At 42.2% G+C, this 19188-nt stretch overlaps 1 protein-coding gene and 1 long non-coding RNA gene across 2 annotated transcripts; both read left to right on the top strand.

Annotated features, from left to right (window-relative positions):
* The first annotated feature begins 7116 nt into the window (after window positions 1-7116).
* On the top strand, window positions 7117-10596 carry LOC144708638 (transcription factor bHLH94-like). The gene is made up of 3 exons (XM_078582052.1): window positions 7117-7676; window positions 8186-8611; window positions 9942-10596. Exons 1-3 carry the CDS (start codon window positions 7191-7193, stop codon window positions 10035-10037), a joined length of 1008 nt encoding a protein of 335 aa, XP_078438178.1. The 5' UTR covers window positions 7117-7190; the 3' UTR covers window positions 10038-10596.
* Window positions 10597-15562: 4966 nt separating this feature from the next.
* On the top strand, window positions 15563-17360 carry LOC144708854 (uncharacterized). The gene is made up of 2 exons (XR_013582868.1): window positions 15563-16819; window positions 16903-17360. It is a non-coding gene; the product is annotated as an uncharacterized LOC144708854 (long non-coding RNA).
* The last annotated feature ends 1828 nt before the right edge of the window (window positions 17361-19188 follow it).

Below are 19188 nucleotides of genomic sequence, written 5' to 3'. Positions count from 1 at the left end.
AGAAGAGAGAGATTGAGAGAGAAACAGAGAAATAGAATGATAGAGAGAAGAGAGAGAAACAGAGTAAGAGAGAATGAGAAAGAAACAGAGAAAGAGAATGATAGAGAGAAGAGAGAGAAACAGAGTAAGAGAGAATGAGAGAGAAACAGAGAAAGAGAATGATAGAGAGAAGAGAGAGAAACAGAGTAAGAGAGAATGAGAAAGAAACAGAGAAAGAGAATGATAGAGAGAAGAGAGAGAAACAGAGTAAGAGAGAATGAGAGAGAAACAGAGAAACAGAATGATAGAGAGAAGAGAGAGAAACAGAGTAAGAGAGAACGAGAGAGAAACAGAGAAAGAGAATGATAGAGAGAAGAGAGAAAAACAGAGTAAGAGAGAATGAGAGAGAAACAGAGAAGCAGAATGATAGAGAGAAGAGAGAGAAACAGAGTAAGAGAGAATGAGAGAGAAACAGAGAAAGAGAATGATAGAGAGAAGAGAGAGAAACAGAGTAAGAGAGAAGAGAGAGAAACAGTAAGAGAGAAGAGGGAGAAACAGAGGAAGAGAGAATGAGAAAGAAACAGAGAAAGAGAATGATAGAGAGAAGAGAGAAAACAGAGTAAGAGAGAATGAGAGAGAAACAGAGAAACAGAATGATAGAGAGAAGAGAGAGAAACAGAGTAAGAGAGAACGAGAGAGAAACAGAGAAAGAGAATGATAGAGAAAAGAGAGAGAAACAGTAAGAGAGAAGAGAGAGAAACAGTAAGAGAGAATGAGAGAGAAACAGAGAAAGAGAATGATAGAGAGAAGAGAGAGAAACAGAGAAAGAGAGAATAAGAGAGAAAAAGAGTAAGAGAGAATGAGAGAGAAACAGAGAAAGAGAATGATAGAGAGAAGAGAGAGAAACAGAGAAAGAGAGAATAAGAGAGAAAAAGAGTAAGAGAGAATGAGAGAGAAACAGAGAAAGAGAATGATAGAGAGAAGAGAGAGAAACAGAGTAAGAGAGAATAAGAGAGAAACAGAGTAAGAGAGAATGAGAGAGAAACAGAGAAAGAGAATGATAGAGAGAAGAGAGAGAAACAGAGTAAGAGAATATGAGAGAGAAACAGAGAAAGCGAGAAAGAGAGAGAAACAGATAAAGAGAGAATGAAAGAGAGAAGAGAGAAACAGAGAATGAGAGAGAAATAGAGAATGAGAGAGAGAAGAGAGAGAAACAGAGAATGAGAGAAGGAGAAGAGAGAGAAACAGAGAATAAGAGAGAGAAGAGAGAGAGAGAGAAGAGAGAAACAGAGAATGAGAGAGAGAAGGGAGATAAACAGAGAATGAGAGAGAGAAGAGAGATAAACAGAGAATGAGAGAGAGAAGAGAGATAAACAAAGAATGAGAGGGAGAAGAGAGAGAAACAGAGAATGTGAGAAGGAGAAGAGAGAGACAGAGAATGAGAGAGAGAAGAGAGAGAAACAGAGAATGAGAGAGAGAAGAGAGAGAAACAGAGAATGAGAGAGAGAAGAGAGAGAAACAGAGAATGAGAGAGAGAAGAGAGAGAAACAGAGAATGAGAGAAGGAGAAGAGAGAGAAACAGAGAATAAGAGAGAGAAGAGAGAGAGAAGAGAGAAACAGAGAATGAGAGAGAGAAGGGAGATAAACAGAGAATGAGAGAGAGAAGAGAGATAAACAGAGAATGAGAGAGAGAAGAGAGATAAACAAAGAATGAGAGGGAGAAGAGAGAGAAACAGAGAATGTGAGAAGGAGAAGAGAGAGACAGAGAATGAGAGAAGAGAGAGAAACAGAGAATGAGAGAGAGAAGAGAGAGAAACAGAGAATGAGAGAGAGAAGAGAGAGAAACAGAGAATGAGAGAGAGAAGAGAGAGAAACAGAGAATGAGAGAGAGAAGAGAGAGAAACAGAGAATGAGAGAGAGAGAGAAGAGAGAGAAACAGAGAAAGAGAGAGAGAAGAGAGAGAAACAGAGAATGAGAGAGAGAAGAGAGAGAAACAGAGAATGAGAGAGAGAAGAGAGAGAAACAAATAATGAGAGAAGGAGAAGAGAGAGAGACAGAGAATGAGAGACAGATGAGAGAGAAACAGAGAATGAGATAGAGAAGAGAGAGAAACAGAGAATGAGAGAGAGAAAAAAGAGTAACACAGAATGAGAGAAGGAGAAGAGAGAGAGAGACAGAGAATGAGAGAGAGAAGAGAGAGAAACAGAGAATGAGAGAGAGAAGAAAGTGAAACAGAGAATGAGAGAGAAGAGATACAAAGAAAGAGAGAGAGAGAAGAAATAGACAGGGAGAGATACGAATGATGGCGTTCTGACAGAATATCTAGGCATATGACCAGTTGCCCGTATGAGCTGGTCAGGCGGCTTTGTTTGGCATGACTTATCGTTACTGGGTGAAGTCAGTTCAATCCTTGCAAGACCTATTTTCTCGGCATAGAAACAGATCGCAAGGAAAAGACCCGGAGACGACCATCGACAGATGATCTGATTTCATTTGCCCCAAGATGACCCCACGGTCACATGGGTTACCATCTTCCCATGATTCCATCATCTGCAGACTATTAAGCGTAACAAAAACGGTTACTCCCAATCTTGTTATATCCCAAGTACAGATTATACCCAGTTTGGGGATAGAGGGGGAAGGTTAAAAGATGGTGGTGAAACCTCAAGGATGAATCAGTCTTTCCTATTTACTTATTGGGAAACATAGTTGTCCAGGTATCTTAAACTAAATTGGAAAAGCTGATGCATCATTGAGCTTTCCCCCTTTTCATCTACCCACCAAAACTGAACTGGCTGTAATCTGCAGTGAGAAGAATGAAATAAGACAAGGAAAGAAAGATGTATCTAATTTTTTTAATCATTATGAACCCTCTCCGAATGTTTCCTTCCATCTACATTATAGTTAATCATAATAAAATAGGGCCACGAGAAAAATTTCCATGCATCCTCCTTCTACATCGTATTACGGACAATATAGTAGAATAATGATAAAAGCCTACCTTCTTCCGCCGTCTACATCGTTTTCAGGATAACAAAATAGGCCAAGGATAAAAATAGGAGGGATTCCAGCATTGAACAGATTGGTGTATCAGAAAATTTATCCTTCCGCAAGTTTTATCCCTATCCTACTTGATTATCTTAATACGATGTGGATGATCGAAGCATGAAAAGGGAATACTTTTTTATCGGTGTCCTAATTGATAATCTTAATATGATGTTGATAGTCGAAGCATGAAAAGAGGATAACTTTTATCACTATCTACTTTGTTATACTAGTAAGATGTAGGTGGCGGAAGCATCAAAAGAGTACAATTTTTATCAATATCCTACTATATTATGCTTAGTACGATGTTGGTATTGGAAACATGGGAAGAGGATAAATTTTAATCACTGTCCTACTTGATTATCTTAATGTGATGAGATGGCTGAACCATCAAAAGAGTACAATTTTTATCATTGTCCTGCTTTCTTATGCTAAGTACGATGTTGGTGGTGGAAACATGGGAAGAGGATAAATTTTAATCACTGTCCTACTTGATTATCTTAATGTGATGAGATGGCTGAACCATCAAAAGAGTACAATTTTTTATCATTTTCCTGCTTTCTTATGCTAAGTACCATGTTGACGGTGGAAACATGGGAAGAGAATAAGTTCGTATCCTTGTCCTATTTTATTATCCATAAAACATATTACACCCAACTCAGGGGTGGGGTGGATGACGACGGTGAAACCTCAAGGATGAATCAGTTTTTCCTATTTAGTCACAGGGCAATCGAGTTTTCAAGGGATCAGCATTTATGGCCTTGCAGGGAAGAAAAAAACAAGTAATACTCCGAATATTTGCGCTGGTCCCCAGCGAAAAATACAGGGTGATCCTCGTCGCGACAGGGAAATGCATTGGGTGGCGGAGAAGGCTATCGCTGCCGCATGTGATATCGTTCTCGCTCATCTCCAAGTCCACATAAGGACGCGCCTCTTGCATGAAAACCCTTCTGGCGACAGAAAGAAGGATGAAAGATTCATTGGCCCAGTCCGGGGAATGGCTTTTCCCCTTTCCTTTACCCCTTGCTCTGGGGGAGAGAAGGAAAGGGACCTCCGGTTCATGTCACGAGAAGGAAAACGGTGACAAAGGAGAAGAGTGGACACTGCCCGGTCGCTGTTTGGTTCCCCCGGGGACAAGAGCATGGTCCTATGCTTGTCGCTACGCGCCCCCTAACTGCATTCAGGGCCAGCGCCTACGTCTATGTGTGTGTGTGTGTGAGAGAGAGAGAGAGAGAGAGAGAGAGAGAGAGAGAGAGAGAGAGAGAGAGAGAGAGAGAGAGAGAGAGAGAGAGAGAGAGAGAGAGAGAGAGAGAGAGAGAGAGAGAGAGAGAGAGAGAGAGAGAGAGAGGGTGTGTGGTGTGAGAGGGGAAAAAGAGAGAGAGAGAGAGAGAGAGTGTGAGAGAGGGAGAGAGAGAGAGAGAGAGAGAAAGAGGAGAGAGGAAGAGAGACAGAGAGAGAGGGAAAGAGCGAAAGAAGGAGAGGGAAACACATAGTAAGAGAGAGCAATACAGAGCAAGAGGAAGAGAAGAACAGGAAAATACAGTGTAAGAGAGAGAGGGAAAGATCAACAGAAAGAGGGGGAAACACTGAGTAAGAGTGTGTGAGAGAGAGAGTGAAATACAGAGTAAGAGAGATAGAGAGAGAGGGAATGAGAGAGAGATATAGAGAGGGAATTACAGAGTTAGAGATAGAGAGAGACAGAGAGAGAGAGGGAATGATAGAGATAGAGAGAGGGAAATATAGACTATGAGAGATAGAGAGAGGGTGAGAGATAGAGAGTGAGAGAGGGAGAGAAATACAGAGTAAGAGAGATAGAGAGGGGGGGGAATACAGAGTATGAGAGATAGAGAGAGGGGGAATGAGAGAGAGATAGAGGGAAATACAGAGTATGAGAGATAGAGAGAGGTTAGGAGATAGAAAGTGAGAGGGAGGGAAATACAAAGTATGAGACATAGAGAGAGGGTGAGAGATAGAGAATGAGAGAGGCAGGGAAATACAGCGTAGGAGAGATAGAGAGAGGTTAGGAGATAGAAAGTGAGAGAGAGGGAAATACAAAGTATGAGACATAGAGAGAGGGTGAGAGATAGAGAACGAGAGAGGGAGGGAAATACAGAGTAGGAGAGATAGAGAGAGGGAGAAAGAGAGGGAGTGAGAGAGAGAAAGTGAGGGAGAGAGAGAAAGGGAGAGAAAGAGAGAGGGGAAATAATGTTTGGACTCCCGACCAACGGTGGATTCTTCGCGTTCCCTGAAACAGGAAATAGACCCAGGGACGAGGCCCACGACCACTGCTCTCTCTATCTATCTATCCATCTATCTATCAATCTATCTCTCACTGTTCTGCCTCGGTCTCCGGTCCATGGCCTACAGCGAACCAGGGCGCCCCGCAGGTGTCCTTGGCTGCATTGACCTCAATCCATCCATCTCTTCCATCTGAATCCCACGTTTGGAGTCCCGTAAAAGATCGCCGTCCTGGAAAATCCCAGTAAGGCTGGATCTTCTAGGCCCCATACCACGATTTCTAGACATGGCAGATCGGACGGCAGCGATCTTCTCTCCAAGTTGACCTCTCCTCCCTGTTCTTTGTTCGGATCCTGGCCGCTCAGATTAGGGGCCCCGGATCGAGCGGTGGATGGTTACGGTATCTTGTCATCTCCGAAGTCTCTTCACCCGAGTCCCTGACTCGACCAACATCCCTTTGATCATCTCATTCTGTCATGATTCATCCCTCTCTCTTCGGATGAGACATCTTTCCGTTGACTATGGAAGACGATAGAGAGATAGCCATAGCGATCAAATCATGCAGTCAAGATCCATCTCTCCCTTTCCCATCTCTCTAGTCCAGATATGATCAGAAACCCTTGTCGGGTCTTCACCGATGCGCCGAGGTGAGAGAGACATAGAAATAGGAAGAGACATAGATCATCCCATACTGCCGAGATCTATCCCACATTAACTAGACAGCCTCTACGAATAGCCCAGAAAGCATTTTCGGGATTTGGTCAATGTGCCAAGACGAAAGAGATACAGAGAGAGCTAACGGGATCATCTCTCTATGTCTCCTTTTCTCTTATACATGAACTATCCACCCATACAACACAGATATCTCAGAAAGCTTTACCGGGGCTTCGTGTTTGTCCCAGAGAGATAGAGACAGAGATAAATAAAAAGAGATTATTTCATACATCTGCGGTTTATATCTCTCTATTTCTCTAGACCAACCATGTATCCTTTGATATACGAAACCTAGAAAGCTTAATCCCAGCTTCGAGTAAGTGAGGGCGATGGAGAGAGAGATGGAGAACAAGATCATCTCAAACTGTCACGACCCATTTGTCGCTCTTATTCATGAACCATGTCGCCGGCACGAGAGAGATAAGAGAGAGATGGACCGGAAGGAGAGAGAGATGGGTTCATGGGAGGAGATAGATGGGGTCACATGGATTCCCTGACAGGTTGGACCATGGTCCAAGGCCTGCCGCCACACCCCTCCCCCTCAGCGTAGAGTCAGCCAGATGCGGCACTGATCAGCCTCCACCTCCGCCCTCGCCTCTACCTCGTCGGCATTCCCACGTTGGCATCTCACTGTTACCGCTGTTGCACCTCAGAACGAGCATTCTAGAGAGAGAAAAGAAGAGAGAGATAGCCGTATAGCTCAGACAGGCCACTTTCCGGCAGAGGAGACGCGCTCTCGGGAACTGCACCGCTCTGGACACGACTCTCGTCTTTTTTTCTTCCCTTTGTTGGGAATGGCAACCACCGCAATCCCTCCGCCGTAGAACGTCGGCGCCGCCGCCGGAGAAAAAAAAAACTAAGTATTATGTAACAGGCCTTAACCTCGGTACTCACAAACCCATTTACGTCAGAGATTAACTCTGCGATTCTCCACTGCAAAGAATCTTTATATCTTTTATTTAACCATGGTCGAGGGGGCCGGCTTTTTGCAGCAGGGCAAAAGCTCGTTCCCTTTCCCGGTTTCTCACGTGTGATCTTTACCCCAGCCCCACGCGTCAACGAGAAAGCATGGCCAAGACTTCAAGTGTCCGCCGTGGATGAGCCTTCTCTCTCTATCGATATCCGTATATCTCTCTCTGCCTGGGCTTGTTTTTATATGCCGGGGAGGGGATGGCGAGAAAAAGTGGGTTTTGGTGCCAAATGATTGTAAGCTTATGAGTTTTGGGGTGGCTCTGCGGCGGAGCCATAGCCGGGAGAACGTCCCCAACAAGCGCATCCAAAAGGCAGACCAGAGCGAGACAGAGATTGAGAAAGATAGAGAAAGCGAGAGAGCTCGCCATTGCAGGCCAGGCATGACGCTTGAAGCGCTTACTTCCAGCTTCTTCGTCTACGACACGATCTCCTACGGCGAATCTTCGCACGGAGCTTTCTACGCCGTCGACAATGGCGAGTGTTTGGAGCCGACCTTCGTCCCTGCAATTGATGCAGGGAGCCCTGTGGAAAACCCTAATGCGCCAAGCTCTTCCGGAGCGATTCAGAGCCGCAAGAAGAGGAGGCGCAGGCCCAGAAGCTGCAAGAACAAGGAAGAAGCGGAGAGCCAGCGGATGACCCACATTGCAGTCGAGCGCAATCGCCGCCGACAGATGAACGAGCATCTCGCCGTTCTCCGCTCCCTCATGCCCGAATCCTACATTCAAAGGGTCCGTCTTCTCCATCTCTTCCTCAATTCCCGAATTCTTTATTTAACTCAACATCCTGCCCAGAGTTAAGAATTGAAGCAGAGCACTTGGTGTAAGCTATAGCTTTTACCATAGAGATAGGCGCTTGAATCTTAACGTGGGGAGTGTTCAACAGTCTGTGATAATCGTGTCGAAGTAGAACCCTCGCCGCAAGCTAGAGCTTGTATCTTAACAAGGAATTGGAGTCCAGGTTGGGAGTGTAGAACACGTTGTGATAAGCGAGTTGAAGTAGAACCCTTGTTGTAGTTTTTTAGCGCGACGATAGAAGAAAAAATTTTGGCACGGTTTCAGAGCCCAGGTTGAGAGCTTTGAAATCCCAGAAACAACACGCTGTAATAAGCGTGTTCAAGTTGAGCCCTTGCTATGAGTTTTTAACACGGTGATAGGCACTTGAAGCTTAACATTCTGAGTCTGCCAGAATCCCCAAAAAAATTCAATGTTTGACGTTACAACACCTTGTTTTGTACCAGGGAGATCAGGCCTCTATAGTGGCAGGGGCCATAGATTTCGTTAAGGAGCTGGAGCAGCTTCTGCAGTCACTGGAAGCCCAGAAACTCACGCTTCAACGGCAACAAGAAGGAGATGACAGCGAGCAGGCGCCATTCTCGCAATTCTTTGCCTATCCGCAGTACGTTTGGTGCCAGGGCCCGAGAGAGAGATCGTCGTCGCCAGCGCCACCGCCAGCGCCGGCGGAGGCGCACAGACCGCCGGTGGGCTCTGTGGCTGATATAGAGGTGACGCTGATCGAAACCTTCGCTAATCTCCGTATTCTCTCGCCTCGCCGCCCTGGCCAGCTTCTCAAGATGGTCGCCGGGCTGCAGTCTCTTCTTCTCACTGTGCTTCACCTTAGCGTCACCTCCATGGAATCCCTTGTCCTCTACTCCGTCAGCGCCAAGGTATGCTCTCTCTCTCTCTCTTTTTCTCTCTTACAGTCTATCTATCTCTCTTTCTACGGTGATTTCTCTCTCTAACTCGCTCGAGCACGGTGACTTAGTTTTCGTGCCCGAATGATGAGAGAAATCATCGTAGTTTGTGCCTCTCTACTTGTCCGATCTTATCTCTATCTCATGCAAAGTTCGCGCATTGTCTGATTCGTCTCACTGGGTCCTCGATCCCCTCTCTTTTACAAGAGTCTCCTTGCGCCCTGAAACCTCAGTTTACTTGGAGTGCAGAAACATTTCTCCTTCTCTCTCTACGGAAATCTCACTCTTGAGCTTAGGTTTACCGTTTACCCCCGCAACTTCTCTCAAACTCAGTCTGATTATCCCTCTTACCGTGTCACCTTCTTCATATGATGAGAGAAATCATCGGAGTCTGTGTCTCTCTCTTCCTGTTCAAATATGTCTCTCTTTCTGTCATCCGAAGTCCGCGCATCGTCTCCGCGATTCTCTCGTTTACTCAGACTACGCTCTCTAGAATTCGGCGAGTTTTTGGTTCTTCCGACAGAGTTTCCTTGCACCATGAAACCTCAGTTTCCTAGGAGTCCGAGAACCCTGTCTCACCCTCTCTCTCTCTAGAGCTCGTTCTTACATCCTGCAAGTTCTCAGCTGTACAGTCGTGCACTTCTCTCAAAACTCACTCTCGTTCCAGAACACAAGTAGTGCCTTCCCAATCCCTAATCTCTCTCTTTATTTCTCACTCTAGAATTCTGTGAGTTCTTCCGCCCCGAGTTTCGTTGAGCCATGAAACCTCAGTTTCCCTGGACTCCGAGAATCCTATCTCTTTCTCTCTCTTTTCTTATCTCTCTCTCGATATTATCTACGACGTATGCTTCTCTCAAACACACGCTTACTCCAGTTCGATAACTTAAAGTTAAGCCCTTTCAGTTTCCTACTATCTCTCCAGTCCGGAGGCCATTGTTTTCTCTCTTATTCCGGAGTTGTTCCACGAGCATTCCCTGCAAGTCCATCGGAAACCCTAATCCAGAACATTCCCTAACCCGAGGGGCCCAGCCCTAATAAATCCCATGATTGCTTCCGTCCTATACTCAACCTGCATTTTTTATCTTTCCCCGGGCGGCGATCACTGGAGAAGGTAGAGAGAGAAAGGAGGGATGTTTGGGCATGTCTAGTAGGGTTTGCTTGCACCCACGAAAAGGGTAAGTTTCCTGCATCTTCTTCCTCCTCTTGCGGCGGCCATTAATGCGGTTCGGAGCTATTAGTGATATGCTCACAGCCCTAGAGAGAGAACTCACGGCAGAAATATTCTCCCTGTTGCAACTTGCAGGTTGAGGAAGGATGTAACCTGACCTCGGTTGACGACATAGCTGCTGCGGTCCACCACATGCTCTCCCTCATTGAAGCCGAGGCTGCCCTAGCCTGAGAGACGCGTGGAAGACGACAACCATCCTCTCTCCCTCTCCCTCTTTCTCTCTCCTTTTCTCTCTCTGTCTCTTCCTCTCTCTGTCTCGCTTTTCTTCTCTTTCTCTTTCTCTTTCTCTCTCTATATCTCTCTCAATTTCTTTCTCTCTCTTTCTCTCTCTGTCTCGCTCTTTCTTTCTCTCTGTGTCTCGCTCTTTCTTTCTCTCTGTGTCTCGCTCTTTTTTTCTCTCTCTGTCTCGCTCTTTTTTTCTCTCTGTGTCTCGCTCTTTCTCTCTCTCTCTGTCTCGCTCTTTCTTTCTCTCTCTGTCTCTCCCTTTCTTTCTCTCTCTGTCTCGCTCTTTCTTCTCTCTCTGTCTCTCCCTTTCTTTCTCTCTCTTTCTTTATGTTTCTGTCTCTTTCTTTATCTCTCTGTCTCTCTGTCTCTCTGTCTCTCTCTCTCCCTTCTTTCTTCCACCCATTCCGCTTTGTAGAGGAGATGCCTGGCCCACCGTTGGATGGGAAAACTTGGTTAATCTAACGGCTTACATAATTTCAGCAAAACTGCTTGACCTTTGTCATTTTATCCATATCCATATCCCCTTGACCTTTAAGCGAGTCATGCTTGACGTGACATGACCACAAAGTCGTTACGCGAGAAAGATGTTTTCTTATAGAGATTGGTATTCTTGGGACTCGGCGAAAAGGACGTAGGCCCGTCTCAGACAGGCAGACAGTGGAAGTTTTCTTTAGGTTTAAACTGAAAAATGATATACTTGGGGCGGACCCTGATTTCGACCTGTAGGTACTTTGAACAATCAAATGCATGTAAAGGGTTGTATCATTAGTTTCACTATGTCAGATATGGACAGGATTCTGTAGTGAATCATTAATTACTTTTTTAATCATCACTATTCTCCATTATTGATAAGGTAGAGTGGATATAAGTGCGTAAAAGAAAGAGCATGTTGATAACTAAAATCAATTCCAAAATAAAAAGAGCAACTGGGTTGCAAAAATAAATGATTTTTAACATATTGTTGATATGTTAACCAACATAAGTTTAGTATAGTGTCTTGAAGTTCAGTGTCTCAACATAGTCTCTTAAAGATAGTTGATTTCCATGAGATTTTATCCGACATGGAACTTCAAATAAAATATCACCTAAGTAATGGCCGTATTTTGTTAACACCCACTTTCTGGTACATCTCGCTTTTTTATCATCAATCACATAGCGTTGAGTACTTAAAGAAATATTCTGAAACCATTTTGGGAATCATCCATCGCTTTCATTAAGTTATCATTTTTCCATTTGACATCTAGTTGACCACCTTTGATTTACTATCTCATTGTCGCTCGTCTGAAATTCCTAATGTTGTTATTTATCCATATCCATATCCCCTTGACCCGTCTCAGACAGGCACAATCAAGTAAACTAAGAGACAAGTATCACTTTTGGTCACTATTAAATGATTAGCTACATTTCCATAAGAAATACAGAGGGCTCTTCTTGTGACAAAGAAATTAATATTAAGGAATTAAACATAGGGTATGAACTAAGAAAGTAACCATATTTTTTTTGCTCATTACATTAGCTCAGAGATATTTGTTTCCAAAATATTATCTCTGATTCCATGTACCAAAAGCCTTCTTGTAGGCTTGGAATATTACCAATGTCTCTCTAGTGAGAGGCAACAGATGATAATAAAAATACGAATAGAGAGGCAAGACCCTTCCCTAACCTTTTATAAGCAATTACATGTGATTTCACTATGCTGGAGAAGCATGTAGGGTTTCCTCCATAAATCATTTTCATACCTCGTAATTGGATTTGAAAGATATTTACTTAACAGTATAATGGGATAGGTGCAAGCATCAATTTCCCTTGTGCAACATGAGTCACATTTGTCATAGTTGCCCAATGAAGCAGTTGTGATTTGGCTGTCTGCTTTAGAACAGGAAAGAAATGAGATTTTGGGGATCTAAAAACACCTAATAATTTGTGATTCCCATATTTTAAAACGCTTTTAAAGGGCCATCATGCATTTTATCCTTTTTTTATTAAATACCTACTCATTTAATATAAATTATCCCATATTGTATGAATCATTTCTTGCAGTTGGCCTTTTCAAGGTCAAACATATATAGCTAACCATGTGTATGTGGTTTTTTTGATAAATGGGTAACAAGTCGTTGTTAAATGGGTAAAAACAATGAAATAAACTATTGGATCCCAATGACTCATTGGTTGAATTCAAACTAAATTATTGTATCTTTTGGGTTTTTGTGGATGGTGGATCATAGAAAATTTACTACTTTCATAGAGATCCAGCAGAAAAATGAGGTACGGGTAAAGAAACACAATCACAAGAGAGAGAGAGAGAAGAGAAAAAAAACCAATTTTGTGTTTGTTTCTCTCTTTATTTCAAGCGAAAATTGTTTGGGATTTTTACTTAGGTGTCAAGGCATCCCAGTTGATGAGTGATTATTGAATTTATACATGGGCTGGAAGTAAATTACACATTCCATGTATTGTTCAATATTCATTTATAACAAATTATTCATCAAATGCACGTCTGATGCATACAAGAAGGCAGATAAATTTGATGATTAGTGAATTATGATGAGATCATTATAGCGTGACTATTTATCTTTATATGTACATTCTGAATATTCCTATTGATAGGATGTTGAAGAAGGATATCCAAATAGCTAGATAGAATATCATTGTCTAGACACACACTTATGATGAGTATGGCTATGTTGTCACTGTTGGTGTGGTGATGTAATGAAAATGAGTACTCTTTAGGGAAATATTTCATTCACTTTATCCATAAGAAAACATAGATTTCATTATACCTAAGTGTCAGTCAAGTTTATTCCTTGTAGGATTGTGCACATTTTCTTTTGACCTGAGATACCAAATACATCTTATCAATGGAAGATTGTATTTTGATTATGAACATAATAATTCCCGAGGAACTCCAAAACTTTAAAAATTGAGTAGCAACAAGTCCACAAATGTAATTGAGCATTCAAGATGTAATTATTTGTCCTCACTATAAGATGATACAACTCAAAAAGATGATGCAATAAACTCTTTTGATAAATCATTACAAATATTATAGGAGTTATATGATAATTCAATAATGCATTTGTACTAACTGGGATAACCCATTAGAGTTTGATTGGTGCCATACCTTAGGTCTCCCTAGGAGTGTCTCTTGTATCAGGGATTATACTTGCACAACAATATACGGCTGAAATATTCCATGACAAAGTTGATTAAGTCTTTTGTACCCTCTATAGTAAGAAGTGTAGCTTGATACCCCATAAGCTAGCAACTTGACCTATCAATTAAGTTAAACCAATCCATGATTAATTAAATTTTATATCAGATATTTTTAATTAATTAAATTATTTGATTAAAGGTTATTTGTATCACAGTTATTGACTAGACCAGTACAATGGCCCAGAGAATCAAACTCAAAAGGTTTATTAAAAATTCAAAGATACATTTTAAGTGTACAGTTATTGTTAAAAAACCGCTCCTTAATCATGAATAGGAGGAATTCCCAAAAGAAATCACCATTGAAAGATATGACGAATCCACATGTTTTCAGAATAGTAATAAATAGTTACTCATAATACAGATTTAATTTCAAAAATCTAAAAATATATTTTATAAGCAATAACATGCATGAAACATGAGAAATGAAAAGGAGATTTTCCCCTTATTTGTTTTCTCATTTGATATAGAAATATGATGGCGCAGAAGTGCCTGAAATTGCATGCACCTTGCTTGGACTGCTGTTTGAATTGTCCAGTATAGCCTTGGGCCTCATTGTTTGAATTTTCCCAAAAAAATAATTCCCTTTAAACTAGTTTTAAATTTTCATTCATTAAGCATTATTTTCCTAGGTTCTCATGCCAGCCATAGGTAGGGAAAATTTTATAAACCAAGATGAAGCCATGCCTGCAGGTATCAATAGGGATTACCACTCAACATGTGAGAGGATTGAGTTTAACTTTGTGCAGTGCAGCTGGATACTAGGGATTGCCAATCCCGATACTAGTATCGGATTACAGTATCAGGACGTATGCTTTACTAGATACGGAAAATCAAATTTTTGGTATCCATTTTTTCTGATTTCCAGATTTTGGATAATGATATCGGATGTCGGTTGCTATAGTACTGACATCTGATATCAGTATCCGTCTCAATGTCATCATCCGCCTCTGTCTCTCAAGGTGCATGACGATATCGTATATCGGAGTTGGATTTTGGGTTGTATAAAAATATAATTAAATCATCATAGAGCAACAGTTGGAAAAGATTTACGTGGGCCAGCGGGTAAGCAGAGAGCTTTCTAATTTACTATGTAGCTCGTTTAATATATACATCCCAATTATTATTTTTTATTCCATATGGGATTACAGGATTTGGAGTTTAACATTAAACTCCAAATCCTTCTGTCCCATATGGAAGAAATTAGAGATTTTGAACTGTATTTAATGAACGAGTAAACTATATGTTAATATATATATTTATTAAAATATATTATGCATATTATGGGCTAATATAGTAATTATTTGTTAATATGTAATTAGATCATTTTTTATCCTACCTCATTTAATTTATACAAATCAGAAATTCTGTTTCCTTCCATATGAGACTTTAGGATTCGGAGTTAATGTTAAACTCCGAATCCTGTTATCCCATATGGAGAAAATCAAAAGTTTAAGCTCCATATAATAAACGAGGTAGAATACATGTTAAAAACACATAGCGTTGTTAGCATAAGTATCTAAAATGATTATGAATATTGATTTTTTCTGTTGATACTGGATATCTATATCTGGATACCAGTTCCAATACCCGGATATCAAAATCTGATATCCGGTATCCGATATCTGTCTCTGATATCTGTCTTCACCTATTGGATGGATATCGTCTGATATCTGACATCCAATATCAGACATCGTCCTGTTTTTTTTTCCGGATATCAGATATCGAATGTCCAATACTGGATATCGGATTGATATCGCACGGACAATCCCTACTGGATACATGGCGCAAAGTCAGCAACTCACAAGTCACAACCAATGTGAAAATAAGGATTTCTCTATTCAAACATCAGTGTTGTTGATGGCGCACGCCATCAAGGTTCATCGACGACGCCATCCACACTGCCCACCACCGTCATCAGAAACCGGGTGAAAGTTCTCGAGTATCGTATCGTTTCTTTTGTCGTGTTTTGTGTTTTCTCGTCTCGCCGTTCTGTTTTTGTCATAGTGCGACACATCCCATCAATGTTGTGCGTCTTTTTCGACGTGTGGGAGGGGGTCCTTAGCAATTTGGGCTCCCCCTCCCACACTTCCCTTTGTCTTTTTTTTTCATTTATGTTTTAATTTCCCTCTAATTGTAATAGGGTCCCATTATATAAGGGGCCCCAAATGGACCCCTTTTTCTTTTGTTGACCCACTAAGGGGGGGGGGGCATTGACCTCTTCTCCATTATAAGGGAAAAGGGGGGCGCCCTAGCCTCCTCAGACCATGAAGAACAAGAAGATGAACGTTGTTTGAATTTTGTGGTCTCCCCCTTACTTCAATGAAGAGATCTCAGAAAGGAAGGGGAGAAGAGGAAGAATGAGGAGGACTAGAATGGGATTTCAACCTGCTCGCAGGATTCGTCTCCTCCTAATTCCTAATTGTTGGGGTGAAAATTAATCTCTCGACTGGTGAATATTCGAGCTACAAGAATGCAAGGGAGTCGACGGTGGGAGCCAGAGTAAATTCTCATGATCGGCCGCTCGATTCCCTCTGTGGCTGCACGACCGAAAGCCTTCCACCTCTGGTACTAATTGAATGCTTCAATTCCCCCACGAGAAATGACGTTTGCCAAATATCAGACGCTTCAACCCGCCACGGTGAGATCACAAATTTTCTGCTTGTATTCCGCGGGAAATCGATCTGCCTTTGCTGGCGTTCAAAACTTGCTACTGTTGTTGAGTCTGATACCGCCCAAGAGACTGTTACTGCCACTAATCCTGCTACTCGAGACACCACTCGCCGAGACAAACGCCTGTTGACCGTCCCGCCACGACCGTCGCTCCCTAAGCCGCCACTCAACGACTCGTCCCGAAACGAACGCCGACCAATTCCAGCGACCAAAGATTGGGAATTACCGTCGTCAAGCCATTGTGGTGGGTGAAGGTGATGCTCAGGCGTCTGAAATTGCCCCATCTCGGTGGATCGTTGGGAGGTTCCCTCTAGTCACTTAGTGAAACACGGGGTAGAGCCCCTGGCTGGAAGGCGGCTACGGCCATCCTTCTCCGACGTGGAATCGTGCAGTGGTGAAGGCCTCGTCTCAGACTACTGCTGTCACTTGCAACAAGCTACTCTATGGGCACTCGAATCAGCGCCCGCCCCTCCCCAAGACGGTGAACGGGTTTTGGATTGCTGAGAACCATCGCCCGTGACGCTGCTCACCGGTGCGAGCCCGGTCGATCAACCACACCTTGACAGTCGTCACGGTATCGACCTATCGTCTGCCACGAAGGTGGACCGTCCCGTTACCGCTCTGCTCGCTGTCACTGCCCATCGACGTTGGCGCCGCGCCACCACTAGGGTCGCACCAACGGAGACCAGATGTCGGCTTCCTCTCTTCTTCCAACCTTTACACATAGCTATGGCATCATCATTCGCTCGTCGAGCCGCCGTCCGCTCTCTGACGCCTCTCCGCCCAACCCGCTTTGACCGCCGCCAACCGTCGACAAATTCTGCACCATGAGACATGCAGACAAGGTACGTCGTCCTCTCCTGTCACTCGTTTAATTGTCGCTTGTAGTATATTTTCATCCTGACTCCACCATGCTTGGGCTAGGTAGGTGAGAGAGGTTTTGAGAGAGACGACGACATATTTGAGTGTCTTACTGGTACGGACGAGACCATCCGTCACGTGTGAGCCTACAGATTGACTCTGTTTGGCCGTAGATGCCTTCGTCACTCTGACGAGGTTCGACAGGCCACCGTCGCCGTCATCCGATGACCCCGTCCAATCTTGGAGCTCGGCGCCTCCCTCAAGTTAGAGCCTGCACGTACGACACGTAGGACATTCATTTATTTGCATCGTAGTCACATCAACCTGTTAGGGTTCACCCGTTGGACGACGACAGTGTCGACGTTCAATACCACTACCTTTTATCGGTACCGAGCCATCATATTCGGTGTCGACCGGATGATGTCCGACATCAGTTGTCTACATCAAGGGATGGGGCTTTGTAGCATTTTTCGTGTGACTTTTCAAATTGAAAACAAAGATATTAAAATAAGAATCTTGAAATGACTTTTTTCTGCTTGATAAAGGCAAATCACATGTGTCATTGTAATGTCATTGTAATTTTAATTTTAAGTCGTCAAAAACCAAATAAATTTGATAAATATAGAACTCATTTGAATGTCTAATGGGAGCGAGGTCGTCTCCACAGGGACTGGCCTTTAGAGGTGTATTTAATAGTTGAGTAGTTAACAGGCGATGGTAATAATAATAATAATGAAGATAGGGAATATAGTAAATAAAAAGTAGATAGTAAGAAAGAAAATATTAAGTGGATAAGAAAATTAGATATGATGGGGAGGATACCAAATATTATATGTTAAATATAATAATAAAGTAGGATATTGAGATAAACTGGTAGTGTTAGAGTTAAGAATGATACTAGTACAGGTAGTGGAAGAAGTAAGGAAGATTAATAAGGTACATAGAATAATAAAACATAATGAATAGGAGGTTTTTTATTTAATTAATAGTAAGTTTTATCTTAGACAGGAGATATGCATATGAATAGTAGATATTAAGACTTAATTAGATTGTGAAGTATAATGTTATCCTTTGTAAGATGTAAGTGGTTAATTAATAGAAATAGTTATTATAACTGTAGGTAAGAGGAAGAATAAAGGATGGGAGAATAATTTGATAGATAGGGAGAGAGTATTTAATTAGGTATAGACTATGAGCTAGAGAAATATTTATATATGTTAAGAGGTGAAGATTAAGAGAAATATGTGAGAGAATTTGTATTATCTAATTTATGTGAGAGAATTTGGATTAGATATTAAGAGAAATGATAATAAGGGTTAATTAGACTAAATAATAGTGAATATTTATAATTATAATTCTTTGTAGGTAGAGTATAATAAAAGAGTAAGACTTTGATAGATGTAACCCTTCATATATATATATATATATATATATATTGTATATGTTTTTACATAACTTTAACTATTTTTTATATTGTTTCTATAGGTTGAAATCAGTAGAGAGTTTTGAAAAATTGAGGAAAGTCCCATGATGTGGGGAAGATGTTCATAAAAAGGTCTCAATGAAACTAAACTTAGGAACACCAGTCAGAACAGATTGCAACATAGAGTAGGAACACAAAAGAAAAGTATATATCTACCAAAGGTGGCTTTGGATGGGGATGTCGTTTGCGGTCCCTGGACTTTGGCGTGCGTCTCAGTTGGCCTCCTCCGTGCTGGTGCACTCCCGAGACAGTCTAATCCTTCTTAGTCGCATTCTTGAGCAAGTCGAGCCTTCTTGGAGGTGTCACAGCCTCCAATTCGGCTAGACAAGATCTAGCTGTATCTCTCATCACAGTCTTGTACCTAGATTGGGAGATGCTCATTAAGACTGGAAAAAACATCTTTATAGGGTCGAGAGAGCTTCTCTCACTACCCTTCATTCATTCTCTCTTGATCCAACGGTTTTTCCGAACTGTTGGAGTGCCTTATGGCCCCCCCATCGCCGGCCACTACCGGCCAGCTCAAAGGGATGACAGTTGGGGTGGGGAAGGATGCCTTTGCTCCCTGACTGTTCAATCTTCATAATGATGGGTTGACATATGTGATTAAATCGCAACCGTCGATCCATCTTGACCAGTGTGCCCCTCTTTGCATTATCAGCATGCCTGTCATTGTTGGCCCTTTTGATTTGTCTGTTTGGTGATCCCTTTGTCCTCTTCATTCGCAAAAACCAATCACAACGACTGAAAAAATAAAGATAAATAATTAAATATCATGAAAAATATCTCACCATCTAATCTTCTGTAAAGAGATTGTACGGTCGAGATCATGTCCTTCTACTTAAAATGGCCCGCCATGACACGGGCTGTGGG

This window comes from Wolffia australiana, chromosome 10 (genome assembly GCF_029677425.1).
Source record: "Wolffia australiana isolate 7733 chromosome 10, ASM2967742v1".
Classification (NCBI taxonomy): domain Eukaryota; kingdom Viridiplantae; phylum Streptophyta; class Magnoliopsida; order Alismatales; family Araceae; genus Wolffia; species Wolffia australiana.
This window is presented reverse-complemented; position numbering and strand designations above follow the sequence as displayed.

Bases quoted from the DNA above. Each gene is read 5' to 3' on its own strand.
- LOC144708638 (XM_078582052.1), top strand. From the start codon at position 7,191: ATGAGTTTTGGGGTGGCTCTGCGGCGGAGCCATAGCCGGGAGAACGTC. The intron at 7,677-8,185 runs GTCCGTCTTCTC...GTTTTGTACCAG, and splicing joins CCGAATCCTACATTCAAAGG to GGAGATCAGGCCTCTATAGT. The intron at 8,612-9,941 runs GTATGCTCTCTC...TGCAACTTGCAG, and splicing joins TCTACTCCGTCAGCGCCAAG to GTTGAGGAAGGATGTAACCT.